Genomic DNA, 22,894 nt, shown 5'->3' with positions numbered 1-22,894 from the left:
CACGATTGAATGGCGGTGCAGACTCGATGGGCCGAATGGCCTGATTCTGCTCCTATACCTTATGGTCTTTCCTTCCAATCCCTAAAGCTAGCCATCACTGTAAGTGGCTCACCATGCACAAGCACCATCCTTTCCCTTTACATCTGCTGAAATCTGTCAGCATTTTCTCAGGCCGATTTCCATATAGAAGAATTCCAAGCACCAAAGCATTGTTTTAGGGCACGGAAACCAATGTGAACACTCCTTGAAGATTCACCTTTAATACCCTGGCGCTTGCAGACTGCCACCTCATCAACCACCGTCTCTTATCCTTCCACAAAGACGTTGTTGCCTCCTGTATCTGTGTCGATCTTTCGTGTATCTAAAATCTATCCAATCAGGTTTCTGTCTCTGGCACAGTAGTGAAGTTGTCTCTCATCCTCTCTACCTGCAACCACATGAAACTAGCCCTCCCCATCCTTTGAAAGCTGATTATACCATCCTCCTCCAACACTCCTCCATCACTCAGCTGGTGAATACATTATTTGGGACAGCAACATCTGGAGGTGTGGGAACAGGTTTTACAAACAAACTGAAGACATCCAGGTCAACCTTCCTGCCAATTCTCCGGAATGCTTTTGTCACATTACCTCTCGAACAAAGTTTTGGATAAACAGCAATTTGTTCCCTCGCTGTCAATTCTGTGCCCAGTCCTGGCCACCACCTCAGTGAGCTGACCAGTTCCCAGTCTAAATATTCCATTCAACTGTCTGAACCTCTGACCCCATTTCTACTCTATCAGCAAAACTGTCTTCTTCTACCGCCTCTATAATATTCTTTTCCCCCTCACATCTGGCCTCCCACTGTCCACCCTCACTTCTCTCTGTGGCCTAACTCACTATTCTCCCCACTCCTTGCCCCACATTGGATTCCAATCTGCCGACACCTTAATTTTAAAATTCTCATCACTATGCTCTACAGCCTTGCCCCACCCCATCTCTGCAACACCTCCACCCTGCAACCCTCTGACATTCCTCTGCATTCCTTTAATTCCCATTTCTTGTGCAACCTTTATTCCCCGCCCCAATAGCAAAAGTGATGAGTAAACTCTGGAACATCCTTCCTAAACATTTTAACCTGTGCCTCTCTCCTCTTTTAATTCATTTCATAAAGTTTATCACTTTATTGATATTTTATATAAGGAGGCTGAGGGGTGAACTTACAGAGGTTTACAAAATCATGAGGGGTGTAAATAAGGTGAATGGTCAGTCTTTTTCCCAGGGGAGGTGCGTCTAAAACTAGAGGGCACAGGTTTAAGCTGAGAGGGGAAAGATTTAAAGGGGACCTGAGGGGCAAGTTTTTCCACACAGAGAGTGGTGAGTATGTGGAACGAGTTGCCAGAGGAGGCTGTGGACGCAGGTACAACTACGACATCTAAAAGACATTTGGGCAGGTAAATGGATAGGAAAGGTTTAGAGGGATGTGGGCCAAACACATGCACATGGGACTAGCTCAGGCAGGCAACTTGGCCGGCATGGATGAGTAGCTCCGAAGGATCTGCTTCAGTGCCGACTCCACAACCTACCAAATTAAATTATTTTGCTTGATACTAATGTCTTTCTGACTATATAGCCGAGAAATACCTTGGAGCATATCCTGCATTAGATGTGCTGCCATGCAGAAGTGCGTGCTGCTACCATTCAGTGCCCTGTTGCTGGCACGTTATGTTACTTCCAGCGGCAACATGTCCCGTCTTTATCCTGATCATCTCCTGTTTCAACATTTCCTTTTCAGGCATTGTCTCGGTTGCTTACATATTCTTCAGTTTGTCTGGGCTAGGTTAGTTTCCTTCCTTATTTCAGTGAGATACTTTCCACTCACTGTCTTCTAGATGTGTCCCTACCCATGTTGTTATTTACTTGTCACGTTTCATGCCACAGTATATCATTACCTTCATTCAACTTAATCTCCCATTTACTGTACCTACCTGCTCCACTAACCTATCCCCACTGGCAGAATTCTGCAAGTTGCCACACCCTCTTAATTTGGCAATATTTGCAAATTTCATTCATGTTCTTGGGAAATGGCCAACAGCATCATGTGGCACATTAGCCAGCTATCCCTGGTACCTTCCAGAATGTGGTGGCCTCCTGCAGCAATTGGTTACAGCTGAGGACCCTGTTCAGCCAATCACACAGCATGGGACTGGGTTCACGTGTTTGTTTGCTTTACTTATAAGGAGAGATTGGATAGGTTGGATTTATTCTCACTGGAACACAGGAGGCTGAGGGGTGACTTTATGGAGGTTTATAAAATTATGAAAGGCATAGAGAGGGCAGATAGAGTCTTTTTCCTAGGGAAAGGGAGTCTAAAACTAGAGCGCATAGGTTTAAGATGAGAGGGGAAAATTTTAAAGTGGCCCTGAGGGGCAAGGTTTTCACAGAGGGTTGTGGGTATATGGAACGACCTGCTAGAGGAGGTGGTAGAGGCAGACACAATTCCAACATTTAATAGGTGTTTGGACAGGTATGTGGATAGGGAAGTAGAGGGATACGTGGGCAAATGGGATTAGTGTAGATAGGTATCATGCTTGACATGGACAGGTAGGGCTGAAGGGCCTGTTTCTGTGCTGTACAACTCTATGACTCTATGTTCTTTAGCAAATGTGTTGATAAACCTGTTAGGATTCAAATAGTTATTTCCAGGTTATGAGGATTAGCAGACTTTTTTGTATTCAATTTGCTACAGAAGGGATTACAATCTCACAGTTACTTAACTGCTGCTCCAGGGTGCCATCCACTAAACTACCACAATCGATTCCTGTGCTAATGACCAAATAAATAGAAAGTAAGAAAGTTTCAGAGTGTGATCATTTGTGTCTCGAATAGAAATATTTGCCCACAGTGTAAATTGGTGCACTGAGACCCATAACGTCAAGGCCCAAGGACTTCACAGTCCCATACCTGATTCTGGCTGGTTGCTGTGACTCCTCCTGAAGTGTCTAGTGAGGGGTCTGCTGATGGAGTGGCATTGAGTTGGTTCCCTTTCGTTCCACGTGCCAGAGGGGAGGTGCCCGAGCACGAGCCCTGATCTCTTCTCTGCTTTGGGCTGGACTGAATAAAGAAGCAGGATATGGGTCTCCAGCCAACACTGTTTCTTCTCCCCGGTCTCAATCTGCTCACCCCCTGTGGAGAGCCAGGTCTTATGGCAATTCTGTCTGGTGGGACGCCAGGGTTCTCTGGTTGAGGTGAAAGACTTTGTAACTGATTGAAAGACTTTGTCCTCTGCCGTTCATATTCCAGTGAGGGGATGGTCAGGTTCTGGATAAATTTGGTCTTGTGAATCCCACCGCCATTCTGCTGCAAGTGCGAAGTCCTTGACAGATGCAGCCTAGCCATGAAACTTCCATTCTCCCCTTTACAACATCCTTTTTGATCTCCAGAGAAATTACTGCTCCAACGCCCCATACAATTAGGGTGCTTTTGCAGCATTTCTTGAGTGTCAGCTTCCTTGATTCCCCTCAGCGGCCACTCTTTCCCCTGGGAAAAGCAAATGGTGTTTCTCCGTAAAGAGTTGGACCTTGTAACCGAGAGTTCCTGCAGATCAGACAGCAGCCCCGTGAGGTAATTATTCATTCCAGATGCACTTCCACGGACGACAGGCTGTGTAATAAAACAAACAGTTGAAGTAATGAAAGGAGAGAAATGTACATTGTCAGATCAAAGGACAGGACATGGTTTGTATTTCGCATATTTTCTTACAACATAGGCCATTTGGCTCACTACAGCTATATTGCAGAGCCCATTCCCCCACATTCCCCTGTAACCTATTCTCTCTCACATGCCCATCAGCTCCTCCAATTCTCCCACCACCTACCTCTTCTAGGAGCAATTTACAGCGGCCAATTAACTTACCCATCCGCACGCCTTTGGGATGTGGGAGGAAACCGGAGCATCCGGGAAAAACCCATGCAGTCACAGGGTGAACGCACAAACTCCACACAGGCTGCACCAGAGGTCAGAATTGAACCTGGGTCACTGGAGCTGCAAGGCAGCAGCACTGCTGCACCATCCCAATTACCAATCCTGTATAACCAACCCAGGAGTCAATACAACATACCAGCATTCCACTTGCAGTAGTTTATACAGTTAAAGATCATAGCTGATTAGAAAGCAAGAATGAATGGCTTCCAATAACCCAGAGAGGGAACACGTACAGTGAGTTTTGGCATATTATTTTTTGTGCTTTACTTTTCTTTGTTTGGTGGAATTCAGATGACCAACAATGAGATTCTGCAGCCAACAGAGGGACGTCACAGGGACTTCACAACGTTAGCAACACATTACACACACTGTCCACTGTACATTATTTTATCCTATCACAGACGTTCCCTTTGTTCCACTTACTGCCCTCCTCCATCTTTTCTGCTACCTAGACTAACTTGTTTTCTCTCTTTCTCAGTTCTGATGAAAGGTCTTCAACCCTGAAATGTTAAGTGTTTCGCATTCCACAGACCTGCTGAGTTATTCCGACACTTTGTTTTTATTTCAGATACTCATAGGAAGTCTGACTCGAATGGATCAGACCTGCTCTCCATGCACCGATACACACACCACTTACCTAAACCCACTAATTCCTGATCACTATGCCAACTATTTACTTACACCTATACTTAAACACTGTTCTGTACTCACTCTCTCCTCAGTCACACACCGTGTTCAGAATAAATGTGAGACACTTACTTCATCAATGCTCCTTAATCAGGGTCTGCCTCCTGGACTACGTAAAATGCTAAATTATAGAGCTCATGACACACTCATAGTCTACACTGAGTAATGAGGTGTCAGCACTTGAGCATCCCCCCAATCCTTGCCTAATCTTCACACCACAGGCATGAAACAGAGGAAAAAGAAACCACACAAGTCACTGCAGACTTTTGGGATGCTCCAACCAACATCCAAATAAGGAAGAAAACTTTTCTGAGGAAGGAGAACCCTCATCAGCCCATTGAAAAGGTCAAATCAACACAAGCAACACACTCAAACACCAAATTTCAGAACTACAGTGGGGAAGCCATCTGGGTCATAAAGCCATCCAGCACAGAAACAGGCCCTTCGACCCACCACGTCCATACTGATCAGCAAGTACCCATCTACGCTAATCCCATTTACCAGCACTTGGTTGTAGCCTTCTATGCCTTGAAGATCCAAGTGTTTGTCCAGATGCTTCTTTAATGCTGAGAGTGTACCGGCCTTTTTACCATCTTCTCAGACAGTGTGCATCAGATTGCAACCTTCCTCTAGATGGAAAAAATTCTCTCTCAGATCCCCTCCAAACTTCTTACATCTTAAACCTATCCCCCTCTGCCATGGGGGAAGGTTTCTTACTATCTACCCTATCCATGCCTCTCATAATTTTGTACAGCTCCACTAGGTCACCCCTCAGCCTCCTTTGCTCCAGTGAAAACAAACCCTCCCAACCCAGTCTTTCCTCATAACTGAAACACTCCGTCCCAGGCAGCATCCTGGTGACTCTCCTTTGTACACTCTGCAGGGTCTCCGTATGTACTCTCAAACTCACACACACATACTTGGACACCAGCCTATACACATATTCTCATGGATGCACATGGACACCTCAAGTGTTCATATACAAGCTCACTATTATTGAGGGTTTAACAGCTTTAGGATAGGGAAAAGATTTTGCAGAAAGGAGCTGGCCATCACCGGAAAATGTGCTGGAATAGAGAGTTACGATCAACCCACATCTATCTGACCTGGTCATAAACAAAAGTCGTGCTCCCACCTTATGATCATCATTGTAGCATCCAGCCAGTACCAACCATGCTGTTTGCTACATTATCACACTTCCAAGAGGCAGAATTTTGTGAGTGATTGCAGTCTGTTGGAAAGAGACTACAAATGATTGAAGTACAGAGAGATCTGGGTGGTGTGCATGAATCACACGAAGTTAGCAGGCAGATGGAACAAGTAGTTAAGAAGGCAAGAGGCACATTGACGTTTATTGCAAAAGGTTTGGAGTTTAAAAAGAGGGAGGTTTTACTACAATTGTTGGTGAGGCCACTGCTGGAGTGCTTAGCACTTTTGGTCCCCTTACCCAAGAAAGAAATGGAAGCAGTCTAGAGGAGATTCACCAGGCTAATTCCTGGGATGAGAGGGTTGTCCTATCCAGAGAGGCTAAACAGTTTGGGTCTGTATTCCTTGGAGTTTAGAAGAATTAGTGATGATATTAAGGCATAAAAGATCCTGAGAGGGCTTGACAGGGTAAACGTTGAGATGTTTTCATTGGTGGGTGAATCTCGAACGAGGGGTCCTAGTTTCAAGATAAGGGGCCAGTCATTTAAAGCTGAGGTACGTAGAAATTTCTTCCCACAGGGGATGGCGAACTTTGCAATTTGCTGCCCCAGCGAGTTGTAAAGGCTAGATCATTAGAAGCATTGAAAGTCGAGGTATATTATTTTTATTTTAAAGAGATGGAGGAATTGAGGGCCATGAGAATCTGGCATAGAGAAAGAGTTGAGGCTTGGGGTAGATCACCCAGGATCATATAGAATGGCAGGACAGGCCTGAGGGGCCAGTGGCTTTCCCCTTTTTCCTTATATTCTTGTGCTTTCCAGCAGGTGCTGGTTGAAGCTATAACAGCACCACCTAAAGGCAGATACCACTGGAAATCACACCAAAGGCACAACAAGCCTGCAAGCCAAGAGTGGACACCCTGATTTTCCAAAGCAGCTCAACATTTGTCAGTCAGGGCTCTCACTACCCTTCGTGTGCCCGGTGCCAGCTCTCAGGGTTAACACTAGTCCAAGACCCACGTCCCACAGATTATGCACACTCTCGGCTACTGAGGCACATCAATTCAAACACCACACAGTGTTCCCTGGCAAGCGACCCACTTACAGGAGCAGGTGGCCCACATTCAGCAGATGTGTGCCCATCAGCTCAGAATTTAGCAGGACTGCTGACCATAATGGGATGACTTCCATGTCCATGACTGGCCATTGCACAGAGATGACAGTACGTTCAAATCCCACGCACTGGCTCTAAGGAAAAAACGTAAAAGGCACCCAGAGAAGAACTCTATACTCGAAGTTTCCGGCTCAGATACAGTGCACTTTTCAGAATAGTTGAAATGAGGGATCCGCACAGGCTAGGACAGTGGTCACACTGCCTGCAGCAAGGCCAGGGAGAGGCTGTTGCCCAGCACTTGCCCTTGCCCTCAGTGTGAGCTGCTCTCAACCTCAGTACCCACGAACATTGGCCTAAATACCCTTCAACTGAAATGCCCGCAGCCCCTCATCCCCCCAAAGACCACTGCCCCTTACACACAGCGCGCATTGATTACCTTTAATGGTGCCACCTCCACAGGCGTAACCATGGAGCGATCTACCAGGGGTTTTGGCCGCTCTACGCCGTCTGCCACCAGCCCCTGCCACTGCTTGGGGAGGCCAATAAATTTCTGGCATTGCGGGTCAAAGGAGGTGTGGACCCTGTGCTGGAAGTTGACGGGAGCTGAAATTTCCAGTCGATGGGCCTTCTTCTTCCACATTTCGAGCTGATGAAGCAGAGCTTCAGGAAACAAACCTGCAATGAGAGACCAAGGTAAGCCATGTGTGTGGAGGCTAGGACAAGCTGGGGCTGGGAAATGCACGGCAGAGTTCTCAGGTGATCACATTCCTCACACTGTCTGCATCTGACTGCAGCCAATGGGAGACACAAGGGCAGAGAAAGGTCTTGCAGGGACCTGCCGCTTCTCTGTAACAAAGGGTGGATGTCAGAGCACAAACGATCATACGATCAGCATTCAGGCTCTGAACTGAAGGAAATGTGAAACTGCAGATGGACTAGACTGAAGACAGATCAGCACCAAGCTAGACTGAAGAGCTGACACACTACAAGGGACCTCTGAAGCTGCTGACACACCCTCATGGAAACCTTATAAATACTGACACAGTCCTGGGAACCCCCTGTGAATACTGACACATTACAGTCATGGGGGATATAATTATAGAGCACAGAAAACAGGCCCAACTCATATATGCTGACCAAGTTGCCTAAACGAGCTAGTCTCATTTGCCTGTGTTTGCCCCATATCCCTCTAAGCCTTTCCTATCCATGTACCTGTCCAAATGTCTTTTAAATGTCATAATTGTACCCACTTCTAACCACTTCCTCTGGCAGCTCATTCCATATAACTACCACCCTGTGTGTGAAAAAGTTTCCCCTCAGCTCCTTCTTAAATCCTTTCCCTCTGATTTTTAAGCTATGCCCTCTAGTTTTGGACTCCCCTATCCTGAGGAAAAGACTGTGGCTTTTCACCTTATCTATGCCCCTCGTGATTTTATAAACCTCTATAAAATCACCGCCCCCCCCCCCCCCCCAAGCTCCTACACTCTAGGGAAAGAAGTCCCAGTTTATCACTCAACCCCTCCAGTCCCGGTAACATCCTCACAGATCTTTTTGACACCCTTTCCAGTTTAATGACATCCTTCCTAAAGCAAGGTGAGCAGAACTGCACACAGTAGTCCAAATGTGGCCTACCAACATCCTGTTCAGCTGTAACATGACACCCCAACTCCTGTACCTGAAATCCTGACTGATGAAGGCAAGCATGCCACACGCCTTCTTCACCACCCTGTCTACCTGTGTTGCTACTTTCAAGGAATATGTAACTGTACCCGTACCCCTAGGTCTCTCTGTTCTACAACACTCCCCAGGGCCCTACCATTTACACTGCAAGTCCTGCCCTGGTTTGTCTTAGCAAAGTACAACACTTCACATGAATCCATCTGCCGTTCCATGGCCCATTGTCCCAGTTGAACCAAATCCCATTGTAATCTTAGATAATGTTCTTCACTGTCTACTATACCACAAATTTTAATATCATCCGCAAACTTACTAACCATGCCACCTATATCCTCATCCAATTGATAATACAAATGACAAGCAACAGAGGAACCAGCACCAATCCCGACAGCACACAACTGGTCATGGGCCCGTCTGAAAAGCAACCTCTACCACCAGGTCACTTTTGCATCCGATTGGCTAGCTTAGCCTTTCAGAATCCCCTCCAATAACTTATCGCTCTGTCCGCTGTAGCAGTTGGGATCTCCCGGTGACCACCCATTTTAATTCCACTTCCCATTCCCACACTGACATGTCTGTCCACGGCCTCCTCTACTGCCAGATGCAGATTAGAGGATCAGCACCTCATATTCCGCCTTGGTAGTCTCTATCCTGACGGCATGGGTATAGATTTTTCTAACTTCCAATAACCACTCCCCTCTGTCCCCTCTTTGTTTCCCCTTATCCCACCGGCCCCATCACCCCTTCCCTTTCCCCTCCCCCACCCTCTCCGTCTGTCCATCACCCACACACTCCTCCCTCCGGTTCCCCTCCTCACCTCCTTCCCTTTATTCCATGGTCCAGTGTCCTCTCCTATCAGATTCCATCTTCTTCAGCCCTTACCCACTTCCACCCGTCACCTCCAGCTTCTTACATCATTCCCACTCTCCCCTCCCCCACCTGCCTATCACCCCGCTCTCACCTGGATCCACCTGTCACCCTCCAGTTCTTGCTCCACCCCTTCCCCCAACCCTTTTATACTGGCTTCTCCCCTCTTTCTTTCCAGTCCCGATGAAGGGTCTCGACCTGAAACATTGACGGTCCATTTCCCATCATGGATGCTGCCTGACCCGCTGAGTTCCTCCAGCATTTTGTGTGTTGCTCTAGATTTCCAGCATCTGCAGTCCTTCCTGTGCCTCCAAATACACAATATCCACTGCCCTGCCCTCTACCTTTTTGGTCACCTCTTCAAAAAGTTCTAAAAGTCTCATCAAGCACGACTTTCCTTACACAAAGAAATGCTGACTCCTCCTCCTCCTAATCAGACTCTGTCTATCCAAATGCTGGTAGATCCTGTCCCTCAGAATTCCCTCCAGTATCTTCCCCAGTACTGATGTCAGGCTGACCAGCCTGTAGTTCCCCGGATTGTCCTTGCCACCCTTAAACAACAGAATGACATTCGCCACCTTCCAGTCTTCGGGAACTTCACCAGTGACTAGCAATGAAGCAAATATCACCACAAGGGCCTCCGCAATTTCTTCTCTAGCCTCCCACAAAGTCCGAGGTTACACTTGGTCAGGCCCTGGGGATTTATCCACCTTAACGCGCTGTAAGGCTGAAAATACCTCCTCCCTGGTAATATGAATGTTTTCCACAACATCTCCACTTATTTCTTGACCAACCATGATTTCCTCCACAGTAAACACTGAGGAGAAATACTTGTTAAAATTCCCATCCATCTCCTGAGGCTGATCTTTAAGAGGATCTATGGTCTCCCTAGCCACCCTTTTACCTTAATATTGCTATAGAACCTCTTGGGATTTTCCTTAACCTTACCTGCCAGATCCATTTCACACTCTCTCTTTGCCCTCCTGATTTCCCTGAAGAGTATTCTTAATCTTTTGATGATCATCAAGGGATTCACTCATCCCTGACCTCCTAAACCCAATATATGCTTCCTTTTTCTTGACCAGAGCCTCAATATCTCTTTTCAGCCAAGGTTCCCTAAACTTGCCAGGTTTACCCTTCACCCTAACAGGAACGTGCTGACCTTGGACTCTTGACATCACACGCTTAAAAGCCTCCCACTTTGCCATCTGTTCCTTTCCCTTCAAACAGGCTCATCCAATCAACCTTTGCTAGACCCTGCCTAATTCCCCCAAAATTAGCCCTGCTCCAGTTTAAGACCCAAACCTGTGGACCTGTTCTATCCTCTTCTATCACTATCTTAAAACTAATAGAACTACGGTCACTTGAGTCAAAGTGCTCCCTGCCCTGCCTCGTTCCCCAAGAGGAGGTCCAGTATTGCATCCTTCCAAGTTGGGGCCCCCTATATATTGACTGAGGAAACTTTCTTGGACATATTTCACAAATCTTGTGCCTTTATTTAAGAAGGGCTGCAAGGAAAAGCCTGGGAACTACAGACTGGTGAGCCTAATGTCGGGCAGGGCAGTGGATATTGTGTATTTGGAGGCACAGGAAGGACTGCAGATGCTGGAAATCTAGAGCAACACACAAAATGCTGGAGGAACTCAGCGGGTCAGGCAGCATCCATGATGGGAAATGGACCGTCAATGTTTCAGGTCGAGACCCTTCATCGGGACTGGAAAGAAGGAGGGGAGAAGCCAGTATAAAAGGGTTGGGGGAAGGGGTGGAGCAAGAACTGGAGGGTGACAGGTGGATCCAGGTGAGAGGGGGGTGATAGGCAGGTGGGGGAGGGGAGAGTGGGAATGATGTAAGAAGCTGGGAGGTGACGGGTGGAAGTGGGAAAGGGCTGAAGAAGATGGAATCTGATAGGAGAGGATAGTGGACCATGGAATAAAGGGAAGGAGGTGAGGAGGGGAACCGGAGGGAGGAGTGTGTGGGTGATGGACAGACGGAGAGGGTGGGGGAGGGGAAAGGGAAGGGGTGATGGGGCCGGTGGGATAAGGGGAAACAAAGAGGGGACAGAGGGGAGTGGTTATTGGATGTTAGAAAAATCTATACCCATGCCGTCAGGATAGAGACTACCAAGGCGGAATATGAGGTGCTGATCCTCTAATCTGCATCTGGCAGTAGAGGAGGCCGTGGACAGACATGTCAGTGTGGGAATGGGAAGTGGAATTAAAATGGGTGGTCACTGGGAGTTTCTGGCTGTTACAGTGGACAGAGCGAAGGTGCTCGATGAAGCGATCCTCCAATCTGTGTCGGGTCTCACTGATATCGAGGAGACTGCACCGGGAGCACCGGATGCAATAAATGACACCGATGGATTCACAGGTGAAGAACTGCCTTACCTGGAAGGACTGTCTAGGGCCCTGAATGGTGGTGAGGGAGGAGGTGTAAGGGCAGGTGTAGCACTTTGCACGGTTGCAGGGGTAAGTGCCAGGAGGGAGATTGGTGGAGAGGTCGAGTGGACAAGGGAGTCTTGGAGAGAGCGATCCCAACAGGGAAGGGGAGGGGAGGGGAAGATGTGCCTGGTGGAAGTTGTAGAGAATGATATGTTGGATGTGGAGGCTCGTGGGGTGGTAGATGAGGACAAGGGGAACTCTATTCCTGTTATGTCAGTGAGGGCAGACGTGCAGGAAATAGAAGAGATGCGGGCGAGGTTTACATCGATAACAGTGGGGGGCCCCATTTTCTGGAAAAAAAATCTCTGATGTCCTGGAATGGAAAGTCTCATCATGGGAACAGATGCGGCCGAGGAACTGAGAGAAGGGAATAGCGTCCCTGCAAATGACAAGGTGGGAAGAGGTGTAGTCGAGGTAACCGTGGGGACCAAATGAATCTGAGGGTGGGGCGGAAGTTGGTAACGAAGTTGATGAAATTGACGAGCTCTGCACGGGTGCAGGAAGCGACCCCAATGCAGTTGTCAATGTAGCGGAGAAAGAGTTGGGGACGTTACCGGTGTAGGTTTGGAACAAAGATTGTTCCATGTAGCCAACAAAAAGGCAGCCATAGCTGGGGCCCATGCAAGTTCCCATGGCTACACCTTTGGTCTGAAGAAAGCAGGAAGAGCCAAAAGAGAAATTGTTGAGGGCGAGTACCAGTTCTGCCAGACTGAGGAGGGTGGTGGTGGAGGGGAACTGGTTGGGTCTGTTGTCAAGAAAGAAGAGGAGAGTCTTAAGGCCTTCCTGATGGACGGGGACTGGATATCCATGGTGAAAATGAGGCAGTCAGGGCCAGGGAACTGAAAGTTGTTGAAGTGGTGGAAAGCATGCAAAGTGTCACAGATGTAGGTGGGAAGGGACTGAACCGGGAGGACAAGATAAAGTCGAGATACAAGGGCATGAGTTCAATGAGGCAGGAGCAGGCAGAAACCATGGGCCTACCGGGGCAGTTTGGTTTATGAATCATGGGTAGGAGGCAGAAATGGGCAGTGCGGGGTTGGGGAACAATGAGGTTGGAGGCTGTAGAGGGAAGATCTCCGAAGGTGATGAGGTCGATGATGGTGCAGAAGAGAGTGGCCTGATGTCTCTCAGTGGGGTCCTGGTTCATGGTTAAGTAAGAGGAGGCGTCTGAGAGCTTCTGCCTGGCCTCTGCAAGGTAGAGATCAGTCCGCAAGTCTACAACAGCACCGCCCTTGTCTGCGGGTTTGACGGTGAGGTTGGGATTGGTGCAGAGAGAGTGGAGGGCAGTGCGTTCAGAGGGGGCAAGGGAGGAATAGGTGAGTGGTGGTCAAGACAGTTAATGTCCCATCAGCAGTTAGTGATGAAAAGATCCAGAGCAGGCAGAAGGCCAGAGTGGGGTGGACTTCAGCAATGCCTTCAACAAGATCCCACATGGCAGGCTGGTCTGGAAGGTTGGGTCTCATGCGATCTGGAGAGAGCTAGTTAGGTGGCTTCAAAATTGGCTCAGAGGAAGGAAACAGAGGGTGGTGGTTGAAGGTAGTTTCTTGGAATGGAGGCCGGTGACTGGTGGTGTGCCGCAGGGGTTGGTGTTGGGACCCTTGTTATTCATTTTTTACCTAAGTGATTTGGATGCAAATACACAAGGCTTGATCAGTAAGTTTGCAGATGACACGAAATTGGGTGTTGTTGATAGTGAAGAAGGTTATTGTAGATCACAGAGGGATCTTGATCAGTTCGGGAAGTGGGCCGAGGAGTGGCAAATGGATTTCAATACAGATAAGTGTGAGGTGATGCACTTTGGAAAGTCAAACCAGTGCAGGACTTGCACTATGAATGGTGGGGCACTGTGGAGTGTAATGGAAGAGTGTCCTAGGAGTACAAGTGCATAGTTCATTGAAAGCAGCGTCACAGGTAGACAGGGTGGTGAAAAAAGTGTTTAGCACACTGGCCTTCATCAGTTAGAGCACTGAGCACAGGAGCTGAGACATTATGTTGTAGTTGGTGAGGCCGCACTTGGAGCACTGTGTACAGTTTTGGTCACCCTGTTATAGGAAAGACGTGGTTAAACTGGAAAGAGAGCAGGGAAGATTTACGAGGATGTTGCCAGGACTAGAGGGCAGGGTACCTAGGGTAAGGGAGTCCAAAACTAGGGGGCAGAAGTTTAGGGTGAGAGGGGAAAGATTTAGAAGGGACCTGAGGGGCAACTTTTTCAATGCAAAGGGTGGTGAGTATATGGAATGAGCTGCCAGAGGAAGTAGTTGAGGCAGGTACAACAGTACAATTTAAGAAGCACTTGGATAGGTACGTGGAGGGATATGGGCCAAATGCAGGAAATTGGGACTAGCTGGGGGTACTGTGGTCAGCATGGACTAGTTGGGCTGAAGGCCCTGTATCCGTGCTGTATTGTTCTATGACTCTCCAATCTTCTGGCATTCTCCAGGGGACCTCCCGTAAACACAAGCACACTCCCAGGGACTCCCCCCACCCCACTGTAAACACAGGCACACTCCTGGGAGCCCCCCACAGATAACACAATGCACAGGTCCCCCTGTACAAACAGACACACTCCTGGGAACCCCCCCCCCCCACCGCCAACTAAACACAGAGACACTCCCGGGGACCCCCCTACTAAACACAGACACGCTCTCGGGGACTTCCCCCTCCCCAACTAAACATAGACACACTCCTGGGGACCCCCATAAACACCTACACAATCCAAGGATCTCCCTGTACAAACACAGTCCCGTTCTTGGAATGGTCACCTGGTCACCCATTATTGGAAGGATATGGAAGCTTCGGAGAGGTTGCAGAAGAGCTTTACCAGGATGCTGCCTGGATTAGAGAGCATGTGCTATAAGGAGAGGTTTGGACAAACTTGGGTTTTCTCTGGAGCAGCGGAGGCTGAGGGGAGCCTGATAGAAATTATGATAGGTGTAGATAGACAGCTGGGATCTTTTTGCCAAGGTCAAAATGTCTAAATAGTAGAGGGCATGCATTTAAGATGAGAGGGAGAAAGTTCAAAGAGGATGTATGGATGTATTTTTTTACATAGAGTGGTAGGTGCCTGGAATGTGCTGCCAGGGGTGACGATGGAGGCAAATACAAGAGAGGCATTATAGAGGCTCTTAGATAGGCACGCGAATATTACAGAGAATGGAGGGATATGGATCTTGTGTAGGCAGAAAGGGTTAGTTTAGCTAGGTGTTTAATTACTAATTTAATTAGTTTGGCACAACATCGTAGGCCAAAGGGCCTGTTCCTGTGCTGTTCTGTTCTACGTTGTCTGTCCCAGAAAACTATATGCTGATAGCTGAATTCAGAGTACAATTGATGGATGACTGGAGTTGCAGTATTCCCGGCCTTGTTCCCTGCAAACCCCCACAACCTAGCCTCACCTTCACTGCTGACTTTCCCCACATCCGTACTCTGACCCTGCAATCTCTCATGAAACAAATGCAAGGGTGCCGTTGAGAGAATGTTTTCCTCTGCCAGCGTTGTCTTACCCTTAGCAAACAATACAAGCAGATCTTTGTAAAATCCTGCACACTGCAAAACAGGTATTTAGTGTGGCTGGAACTTAAATCCCCACCCTCCCACAGCCCCTGCACTGCACTCACATTACTTTGGAATCTGTCACTAATATTCTGCTCTTATTTGCTATAAATTCAGAGGAAAGAGAAAGTTTACTTACCACTTGACACTTGCTGATAGGAGTGTGCTCTGGACGTGCGTGGAAGCCCCACGTTGCTTGCTCGCAGCATGTCTCTGCTTGTTCAAACACTCAAACAGTGGAGTCTGCTCTCAGGTGTGAGGACTTGGCAACCAATTCACCAATAAGCAGGAGTTTCTTTGCAAGTTGTATTTGGCTTTTCTTCAACCATGCAGTGAGTCAACTGGAGCTGCTGCAGTTTTGTATGGGTTGGTCTTTCCCACCCCTGCCTGTTCAGATCTCCTCACTCTTCAGCACACCAGAGCCCACTCCCCAAGGCTATTTTGCATTTGCAAGGGCAAATAGTCAGGATATTCAACAAGGGGCATCACAACTGAACCAAACCCCTCTTTAATTAATGTCTGCACGCTTCAACATTCCAGTGGATGGTGCTGCAACCCTAAACCAGGAGATACTGAGGCCACCGGAGTGTTCCAAGAAATGAAACTGTAGTCAGCTCATGGCTTCAAGCCACTACGAAATGAATGTATTGTAAAGCTGAATTGCAAGGGTTTAATTTTAAAGATTTGCAGTGGGACATCCCTCAAGCATTGTTTCATTTGCTGCTCACTGACTTGTAACTCTGAAAACACAGGGCAACAAGCAGTAATAGAGGAGAGCATTATCCCAAAAATAAAATGCAGGAAGGAAAGGGAGAAAATTATAAACATTTCCTGTATTCAGACAACAATTTGATCCCGATTCTTCTCATTGTTTGCCGACTGCTCATGCCAACTGACACCATAAATGTTTTCAGGACATGTTAAAAAGGCCCAATGTCAATGATGTGGAAGTTCAGCTACAAAGCCTGCTGCTCCTGATTAGTATACAATAACCAGTAACTCCCACAGCCAGACAGGGAACGGGAGAAGGCTGGGCCCTGTTTTTGGTTGCCATACAACATCTACCATCGTCAGCCTGGGTTTGACCTCTGTTCAACTCACACTGACCCACAGCCAGGTCAATCCCAACGCCTAGTCACCTCACACTGAGCTCCACAGAGATCTTGGTCACCTCACACTGACCCCCAATGTCACCCTGGTCACCCAACACTGACATCCTCAGTAACCCTGGCCATCTCACACTGACTAACAGTCACCCTGGTAACCTCACACTGACCAACAGTCACCCTGGTCACCCCACACTGTCCCTTGGTCACCTCACACTGACCCCCAGTGACCCTGGTCACCCTACACTGACACCTTCCCTTTCCCTCAATGTCAGCAAAACAAAAGAGCTGGTCATTGACTTCAGGTAAGGGGGCGGTGTACGTGCATCTGTCTACATCAATGGTGCTGAAGTTGAGAGGGTTGAGAGCTTCAAGTTCCTAGGAGTGAACATCACCCATAGCCTGTCCTGGTCCAACCACGTAGACACCATGGCCAAGAAAGCTCACCAGCGCCTCTACTTCCTCATGAGGCTAAAGACATTGGGCATTGGCCCCTTTGACACTCACCAACTTTTATCAAAGACCCCATCCACCCAGGTCTTTCTCTCTACTCCCTTCTCCCATCAGGCAGAAGATACAAGAGCCTGAGGGCACATTACCACCAAGATAAAGGACAGCTTCTATCCCACTGTGATAAGACTATTGAATGGTTCCCTTATACAATGAGATGGACTCCTGACCTCACAGTCTACCTTGTTGTGACCTTGCACCTTATTGTTTACCTGCAATGCACTTCCTCTGCAGCTGTGACACTTTACTGTGTTCTGTTAATGTTTTTACCCTCTACTACCTCAATGCACTGTGTAATGCAAGTGATCTATACCGACAGGTTGCAAGACAAGTTTTTCCACTGTACCTCGGTACAAACCAATACCCACAGTGATCCTGGCCACATCACACTGACCCCCCCCCCCCCCCCCTCCCCCAGTCCGGCCACCACGCTGAGCCCGGTGAACCGTATCAGCGAGAGTGGCGGGGCCCCGACGCCCGGAGACCAGAGCGTCGTGAGCCCGGCGGAGGTGAAAGAGGGGAACTGGTTTCATTACAAAAAAAACGAACAAACTTCCGTCTGTCCAACTACAAGCGGAGGGGGGGAAGGAAATAAAACAGTCGGCAGCTAAAAAGGAGCCAGCCGGCGGGCGGCGGCCCGACGAGGATGGGATTCGAACCCACGCGTGCAGAGCACAATGGATTAGCAGTCCATCGCCTTAACCACTCGGCCACCTCGTCAGCGGCTGCACAACCGCCCAGCCCGCGCCCCATGACGAGTCCCGCCCTCCTCGGGATGTTTGCTGGGCTCGGCCGTGGGAGCCGCCGGCCGCCGCTGGGGGCGCCCGGTGACCGAACCGGCGGGAGTCGGCGCCGCGCACCCGCCTTCCCCCAGTCTGGTAAAGGGAGCGCACTACCGTTGCATTGTACGCCGGTGGATTCACACTGCCACACACGAGTGGCATCGAAACACGTCGTGCTGCGGATTAAAGAGAATCCGAAAAGTTAAACTAAAGCAGAAAATGCTGGAAACACTCAGCAGCAAGTTAGGTAACTTCTGTAAAGAGGAACAGTTAACGTTTCTGGTCTGGGACCCTTCATCAGAACCTTATTTCTGCTTCTCTTTCCACATATGTTGCATAACCAGCTGAATTTTTTGTTTTCATTTAATAATTCCAGTGTAGAATCATAGAGCCATACAGCACAGAAACAGGCCCTTTGGCACAGCTTGTCCAAGTTGCCTGCTTATGGCTCATATCCCTCTAAACCTTTCCTATCTATGTACCTGTTCAAATGGCTTTTAAACATTGTAATTGTACCCACCTCTATAGTTTCCTCTAGCAGCTCATTCCATATACCCACCACCTTCTGCGTGAAAGTTTCCCCTCTCACCTTAGACCTTTGCATTCTAGTTTTAGACTCCCCTACCCTTGGAAAAAGACTGTGACCATCTACCTTGCCTATATGCCCCTCATGATTTTATATACCTCTATAATGTCACCCCTCAGCCTCCTACACTCCAGGGTAAGTATCTGCCATTATTTTCATTTTCTGCTACAGATAATACAGGGCCACTTTTTTTTATATTTTGGGGGAGGGGGAATCTGGGCACCACTAGCTGGTCTGACATTTATTACCCATGAGGTGATGATAGGCTGCTTTCTTGAATAGCTGCAGTCTTTCTGCTGAAGGTGCCCCCACACCTTAATTCCAGGATTTAGACCTGGTGATGATGAAGCAACGATGATATATTTAAGAATGGAGAGAAAGAGCAAACCTATCAACTTATTAACCCAACATCAGTAGTAGGCAAAATGCTGGAATCTATAATGAAGGATATAATAATAGAGCATCTTGAAAAGAATAACAGAATTGAGCAGAGACAACATGGACCTGTGGAAGAAAAATTGTATTTAACTAATCAACTGGAGCTCCTGAGAATGTGACTTGCAGAATAGAAAAGGGGGAACAGTCAATGTGGTGCATTTGGATTTTCAGAAGGCATTTGATAAGGTTCCCTTGGATTGCAAACAAGGTTAGAGCACGTGGAACTGTGGTAATATACAGACATAGAATGAAAGTTGGTTATTGGACAAAAAGCAGAGTGGGAATAAAAATATCTTTCACAGGTTTCCAGGCTTCGCTTGATCTGGCTTTGTGGAACTAATTGCCACATTACCAAGTTTCTTGATGATACAAAACTAGATGGGATTGTGAGTAAGGAGGGCATAAAAAGCTTCACAGGCTTGTAGACAAACTGAGTTAGTGGGCAAAAATATGGCAGATGGAATATAATGTGAAGTTATCTACTATGGTGCATATAACAGAAAAGCAGAGTATTTTTTTAAATGGTGAGAGTTTGGGTAATGTTCAAAGGATTTTAGGTGTCACTGAAAGCCAAAATACAAGTGCAGCAAATATTGACTTTTATAACAAGAGGATTTGAGAACAGGAATAATGATGTCTGACTGAAATTATGTAGGGCCTTGGTAAGACTGTGCCTGGAATATTATCAGAGTTTTGGTCTCCTTACCTTAAAAAGATATGATTGCCACTGAAGGAATGCAAGAACTCACCTGGCACGTCTATACTCTCTAGAGTTTAGAAGAATGAGGGACCTACAAAATTCTTAAAAGGCTTGACAGGCTGGATGGAAGGAAGTTGCTTCCTTTGGCTGAGGAGTCAAGTCTCAGAGGAAGAGGGGAGGCAATTTAGGACTAGGATGAGAAGAAATTTCTCCACAGTGGCTGGTGAATCTTTGGAATCGCCATCTCAGAGGCTCAGTTAAAAGACCCAAGGGATGTAGGGGTAGAGCAGGAAAACAGTTTAAGGTAACAGATCAGCATGATCTTGATGAATGATGGAGCATGCTTGAAAAACCAAACTACATCTGCTCATTTTCCTTACATCTTATATTACAAATCAGCAACTTGAAGGGGAACCTGCAGGTGGCAGTGTTCCCTTTCACTTGCTGCTGTTGTCCTTCTTGCTTGTGGAATGGCAGTAGTCTGGGCAAATAATTGCAGTGCATTTTGCAGATGGTGAACATTGATGCCATGGTATGCCAGTGATGGAAGGAGTGCCAAGAATGATAGATGACGCCCCATTCTCTCTGTTCTGGCATTTAATGCACCATACTTCCGAGATGTCTCCCTTTTTCCTTAACCCCAGTTTCCCCTCCACAAGAGGTGACGCTGCTCTCAACTGCATGTTCTTTTTCCCCACATTTCTCTCAATAACACCCCCCAACCCTAACCCAGAGTAAAGGCTGGGGGTGTTACGAGAGAAATGTGGGAAATAGATCCACCTGACACCTCACCGATTTTTACAGATGTACCATAGAAAGCATCCTATCTGGATGCATCACAGCTTGGTATGGCAACTGCTCTGCCCAAGACTGCTAGAAATTGCAGAGTTGTGAACACAGCCCAGTCCATCATGAAAACCAGCCTCCCCTCCACTGACTGTCAACACTTCTCATTGCCTTGGGAAAGCAGCCAACGTAATCAAAGACACCTCCCACCCTGGTCGTCCTCTCTTCTCCCCCCCCCCCCCCAAATCAGGCAGAAGATACAGAAGCTTGAAAACACGCACCACCAGGCTCAAGGACAGCTTCTATCCCATTGTTGTAACTCTCTTGAATGGATCTCTTATATGATAAAAATGAACTGATCTCTCAATCTACCTCTTCATGGCCCTTGCACTTTATTTGTCTACCTGCACTGCACTCTCTGTAACACTATATTCTGAATTCTGTTTTTTTATTTTTTTTTGCAATACCTTGATGTATTTGTGTATGGAAAGATTTGGCTGGATGTCATGCAAACAAAAGCTTTTCATTGTATCTCGGTACATGTGACCACCAGATCATCCATAATTTCTGCTACCTTCAATGAGGTCATCACCAGACTCATCTTCCTCTCCCCTGCCTTTGAGGTATTCTGGAGGGAATATTCCCTCTGCTACTCCCTCATTCACTCTTCCATGTCTATCAAGACCTACTCTCCTCCTCGTGGTCCCTTCTTATGCAACCCCAGGAAATGTAACACCTGCCCTTTTATCTCTTCCCCTCTCACCATTCACAGACCCAAATAGTCATTTCAGGTGAAGAAGCAATTCATTCATACTTTTCAAATTTAATATGCTACATTCAGTGCTCACCATGTGCTCCCCTATATACCGACAAAACCAAACACAGATTGGGTGACTGCTTTGCAGAACACATTTAGTCTGCAAAGGTGATCCCGAGCATCTCATTTTCATTCTCCATCCCATTCCCACTGTGTCCTTTGTAGCTCTGGCCTCTTACACCATTTCAACAAAGCCCAAAATAAGCTTGAGGAGCAGCATCTCGACTTCCAACTAGGCATGATGTGGCCCTCAGGACTTGATACTGATGTCAACAATTTCAGATAATCAGCCATTCCAGTTTTTGTCAGACTTGGCCAGCGACAATAACTCAGTTTTTATCTCTCCACAGATGCTACCTGACATACACTTACAAAACTAGCTTGGCCTTCCCAACCACTTTGATGACCTCAACTATGTCTCTTGTATCATAGAATGGTTGCAGCAGGGAACGTGGCCATTCAACCTGTGGGGTCTGTAGCAGTTGTGTGCAAGAGAAATCTACCTAGTCCCAACCTCTTGTTCACCCTTCTCCCAAATTCATTCCTTTCAGATGTTTCTACAGCTCCCCTTTGAAAACTATAATTGAATTTGAAAAATTGCAGATGAAACAATTGAATTGAGACAATTAAATCTGCCTCCTCTATGACCCCTGGCAGTGTATTAAAGACCCCTAACAACTTCTTTTCTTACCTCTCTCTTTTTGCTACCTTTTTTCCTCCTTACCTTTGACCCATCCCCCAGTAGATCTGCTCTTCCCCTCCTCCCCTGCACCTGCCTATCACTCTCTTACCTGTATCTACCATCACCACTTTGTGCCTACCCCACCTCCCCTCTTTTGTCCACTTATCACTGCTCTGTTTTTTCCTCCTATATATTGGACTTTCCCTTTTTCTATCTTCAGTCCTGACCCTAAACATTGACAGCCTGCTTTTCTCCACAGATCCTGCTTGGCCTGAGTTCCTCCAGCATCATAGTATTTTCATCTAGATATTCCAGCATCTGCAGTCCTTTGTTTCCGTAACAACAATCCTCATTTCACTTTTTTTTTGCCATTTTAACTTCAAGTTATGTACACTGATTCTTGACCCTCAGCTAATGGAAAGTTTATCTGTACTTTTTTAAAAAAAACATGCCTCTAACAGATCTCCTCACAGTCCATCCACATAATTAAAGTCTCTCTTCACTGGAATCATGTTGGTAAATTTTCACTCTCTCAAAAGCATTTACTTTTTCCTAAAATTTGGTGCCCAGAAATGTACATTGTATTCCAGCTGTGGCCAGACCAGTGTTTTATAAAGGTTCATCATTGGCACCCCTGCTCTTGTACTCTTATGCCTCCATGTATAGGACCCAGGATTTAATTTATTTTCTTTCAACCTGCCCTGCCACTTCCAATGAACTATGCATGTATTCTCCTAGATCTGTCCTGTACCCTTTTTAAAATCTTGCCCTCAAGTTTGTATAGCCTCTTGTCATTCTTCCTACCAAAGTGTAACACCAACATTAAATTTCATTTTCCACTGGCAAGTTCATTATCTCAAAGTCTATTACTATCCTCATAGTCCACAACACCTTCAAATTTTGTCATTTGAAAATTTGTGCCTTGTATAGCCAGGTCCAAATCAATGATGTATATTAAGAAAAACAGTAATCCTAATACCTCTTAGGGAACTCTACTGGACATTTCTCTCCAGAAACAACCTTTCTTGTTACTTAGCCAATT

The 22,894-nt window shown here is 47.0% G+C and overlaps 1 protein-coding gene and 1 non-coding gene across 3 annotated transcripts in view; both read right to left on the bottom strand.

The window, feature by feature from the left end:
* LOC127571433 (serine/threonine-protein kinase PAK 6-like) overlaps positions 1–15,718 on the bottom strand; it is a 29,490-nt gene extending 13,772 nt beyond the window's left edge. The window contains exons 1-3 of one of the 2 annotated variants that reach the window (XM_052017788.1): positions 15,585–15,718; positions 7,345–7,583; positions 2,943–3,641 (exon numbers count right to left, since the gene is read on the bottom strand). In XM_052017788.1, the coding sequence (XP_051873748.1) occupies positions 2,943–3,641; positions 7,345–7,583; positions 15,585–15,654 (1,008 nt within the window). In that variant the 5' untranslated portion in view covers positions 15,655–15,718. Of the gene's footprint in view, positions 1–2,942; positions 3,642–4,721; positions 4,792–7,344; positions 7,584–15,584 lie in introns of those variants that run through there. The other variant, XM_052017795.1, reaches the window with a different exon arrangement.
* Positions 15,719–17,699: 1,981 nt separating this feature from the next.
* trnas-gcu (transfer RNA serine (anticodon GCU)) lies at positions 17,700–17,781 on the bottom strand. Its single transcript has one exon. It is a non-coding gene; the product is annotated as a tRNA-Ser (tRNA).
* Between the last annotated feature and the right edge of the window lie 5,113 nt (positions 17,782–22,894).

Source organism: Pristis pectinata, chromosome 1 (assembly GCF_009764475.1).
Source record: "Pristis pectinata isolate sPriPec2 chromosome 1, sPriPec2.1.pri, whole genome shotgun sequence".
NCBI classification, from domain to species: Eukaryota; Metazoa; Chordata; class Chondrichthyes; order Rhinopristiformes; family Pristidae; genus Pristis; species Pristis pectinata.
The sequence above is the reverse complement of the archived record's forward strand: the minus strand, read 5'-3'. Positions and strand labels throughout refer to the sequence as shown.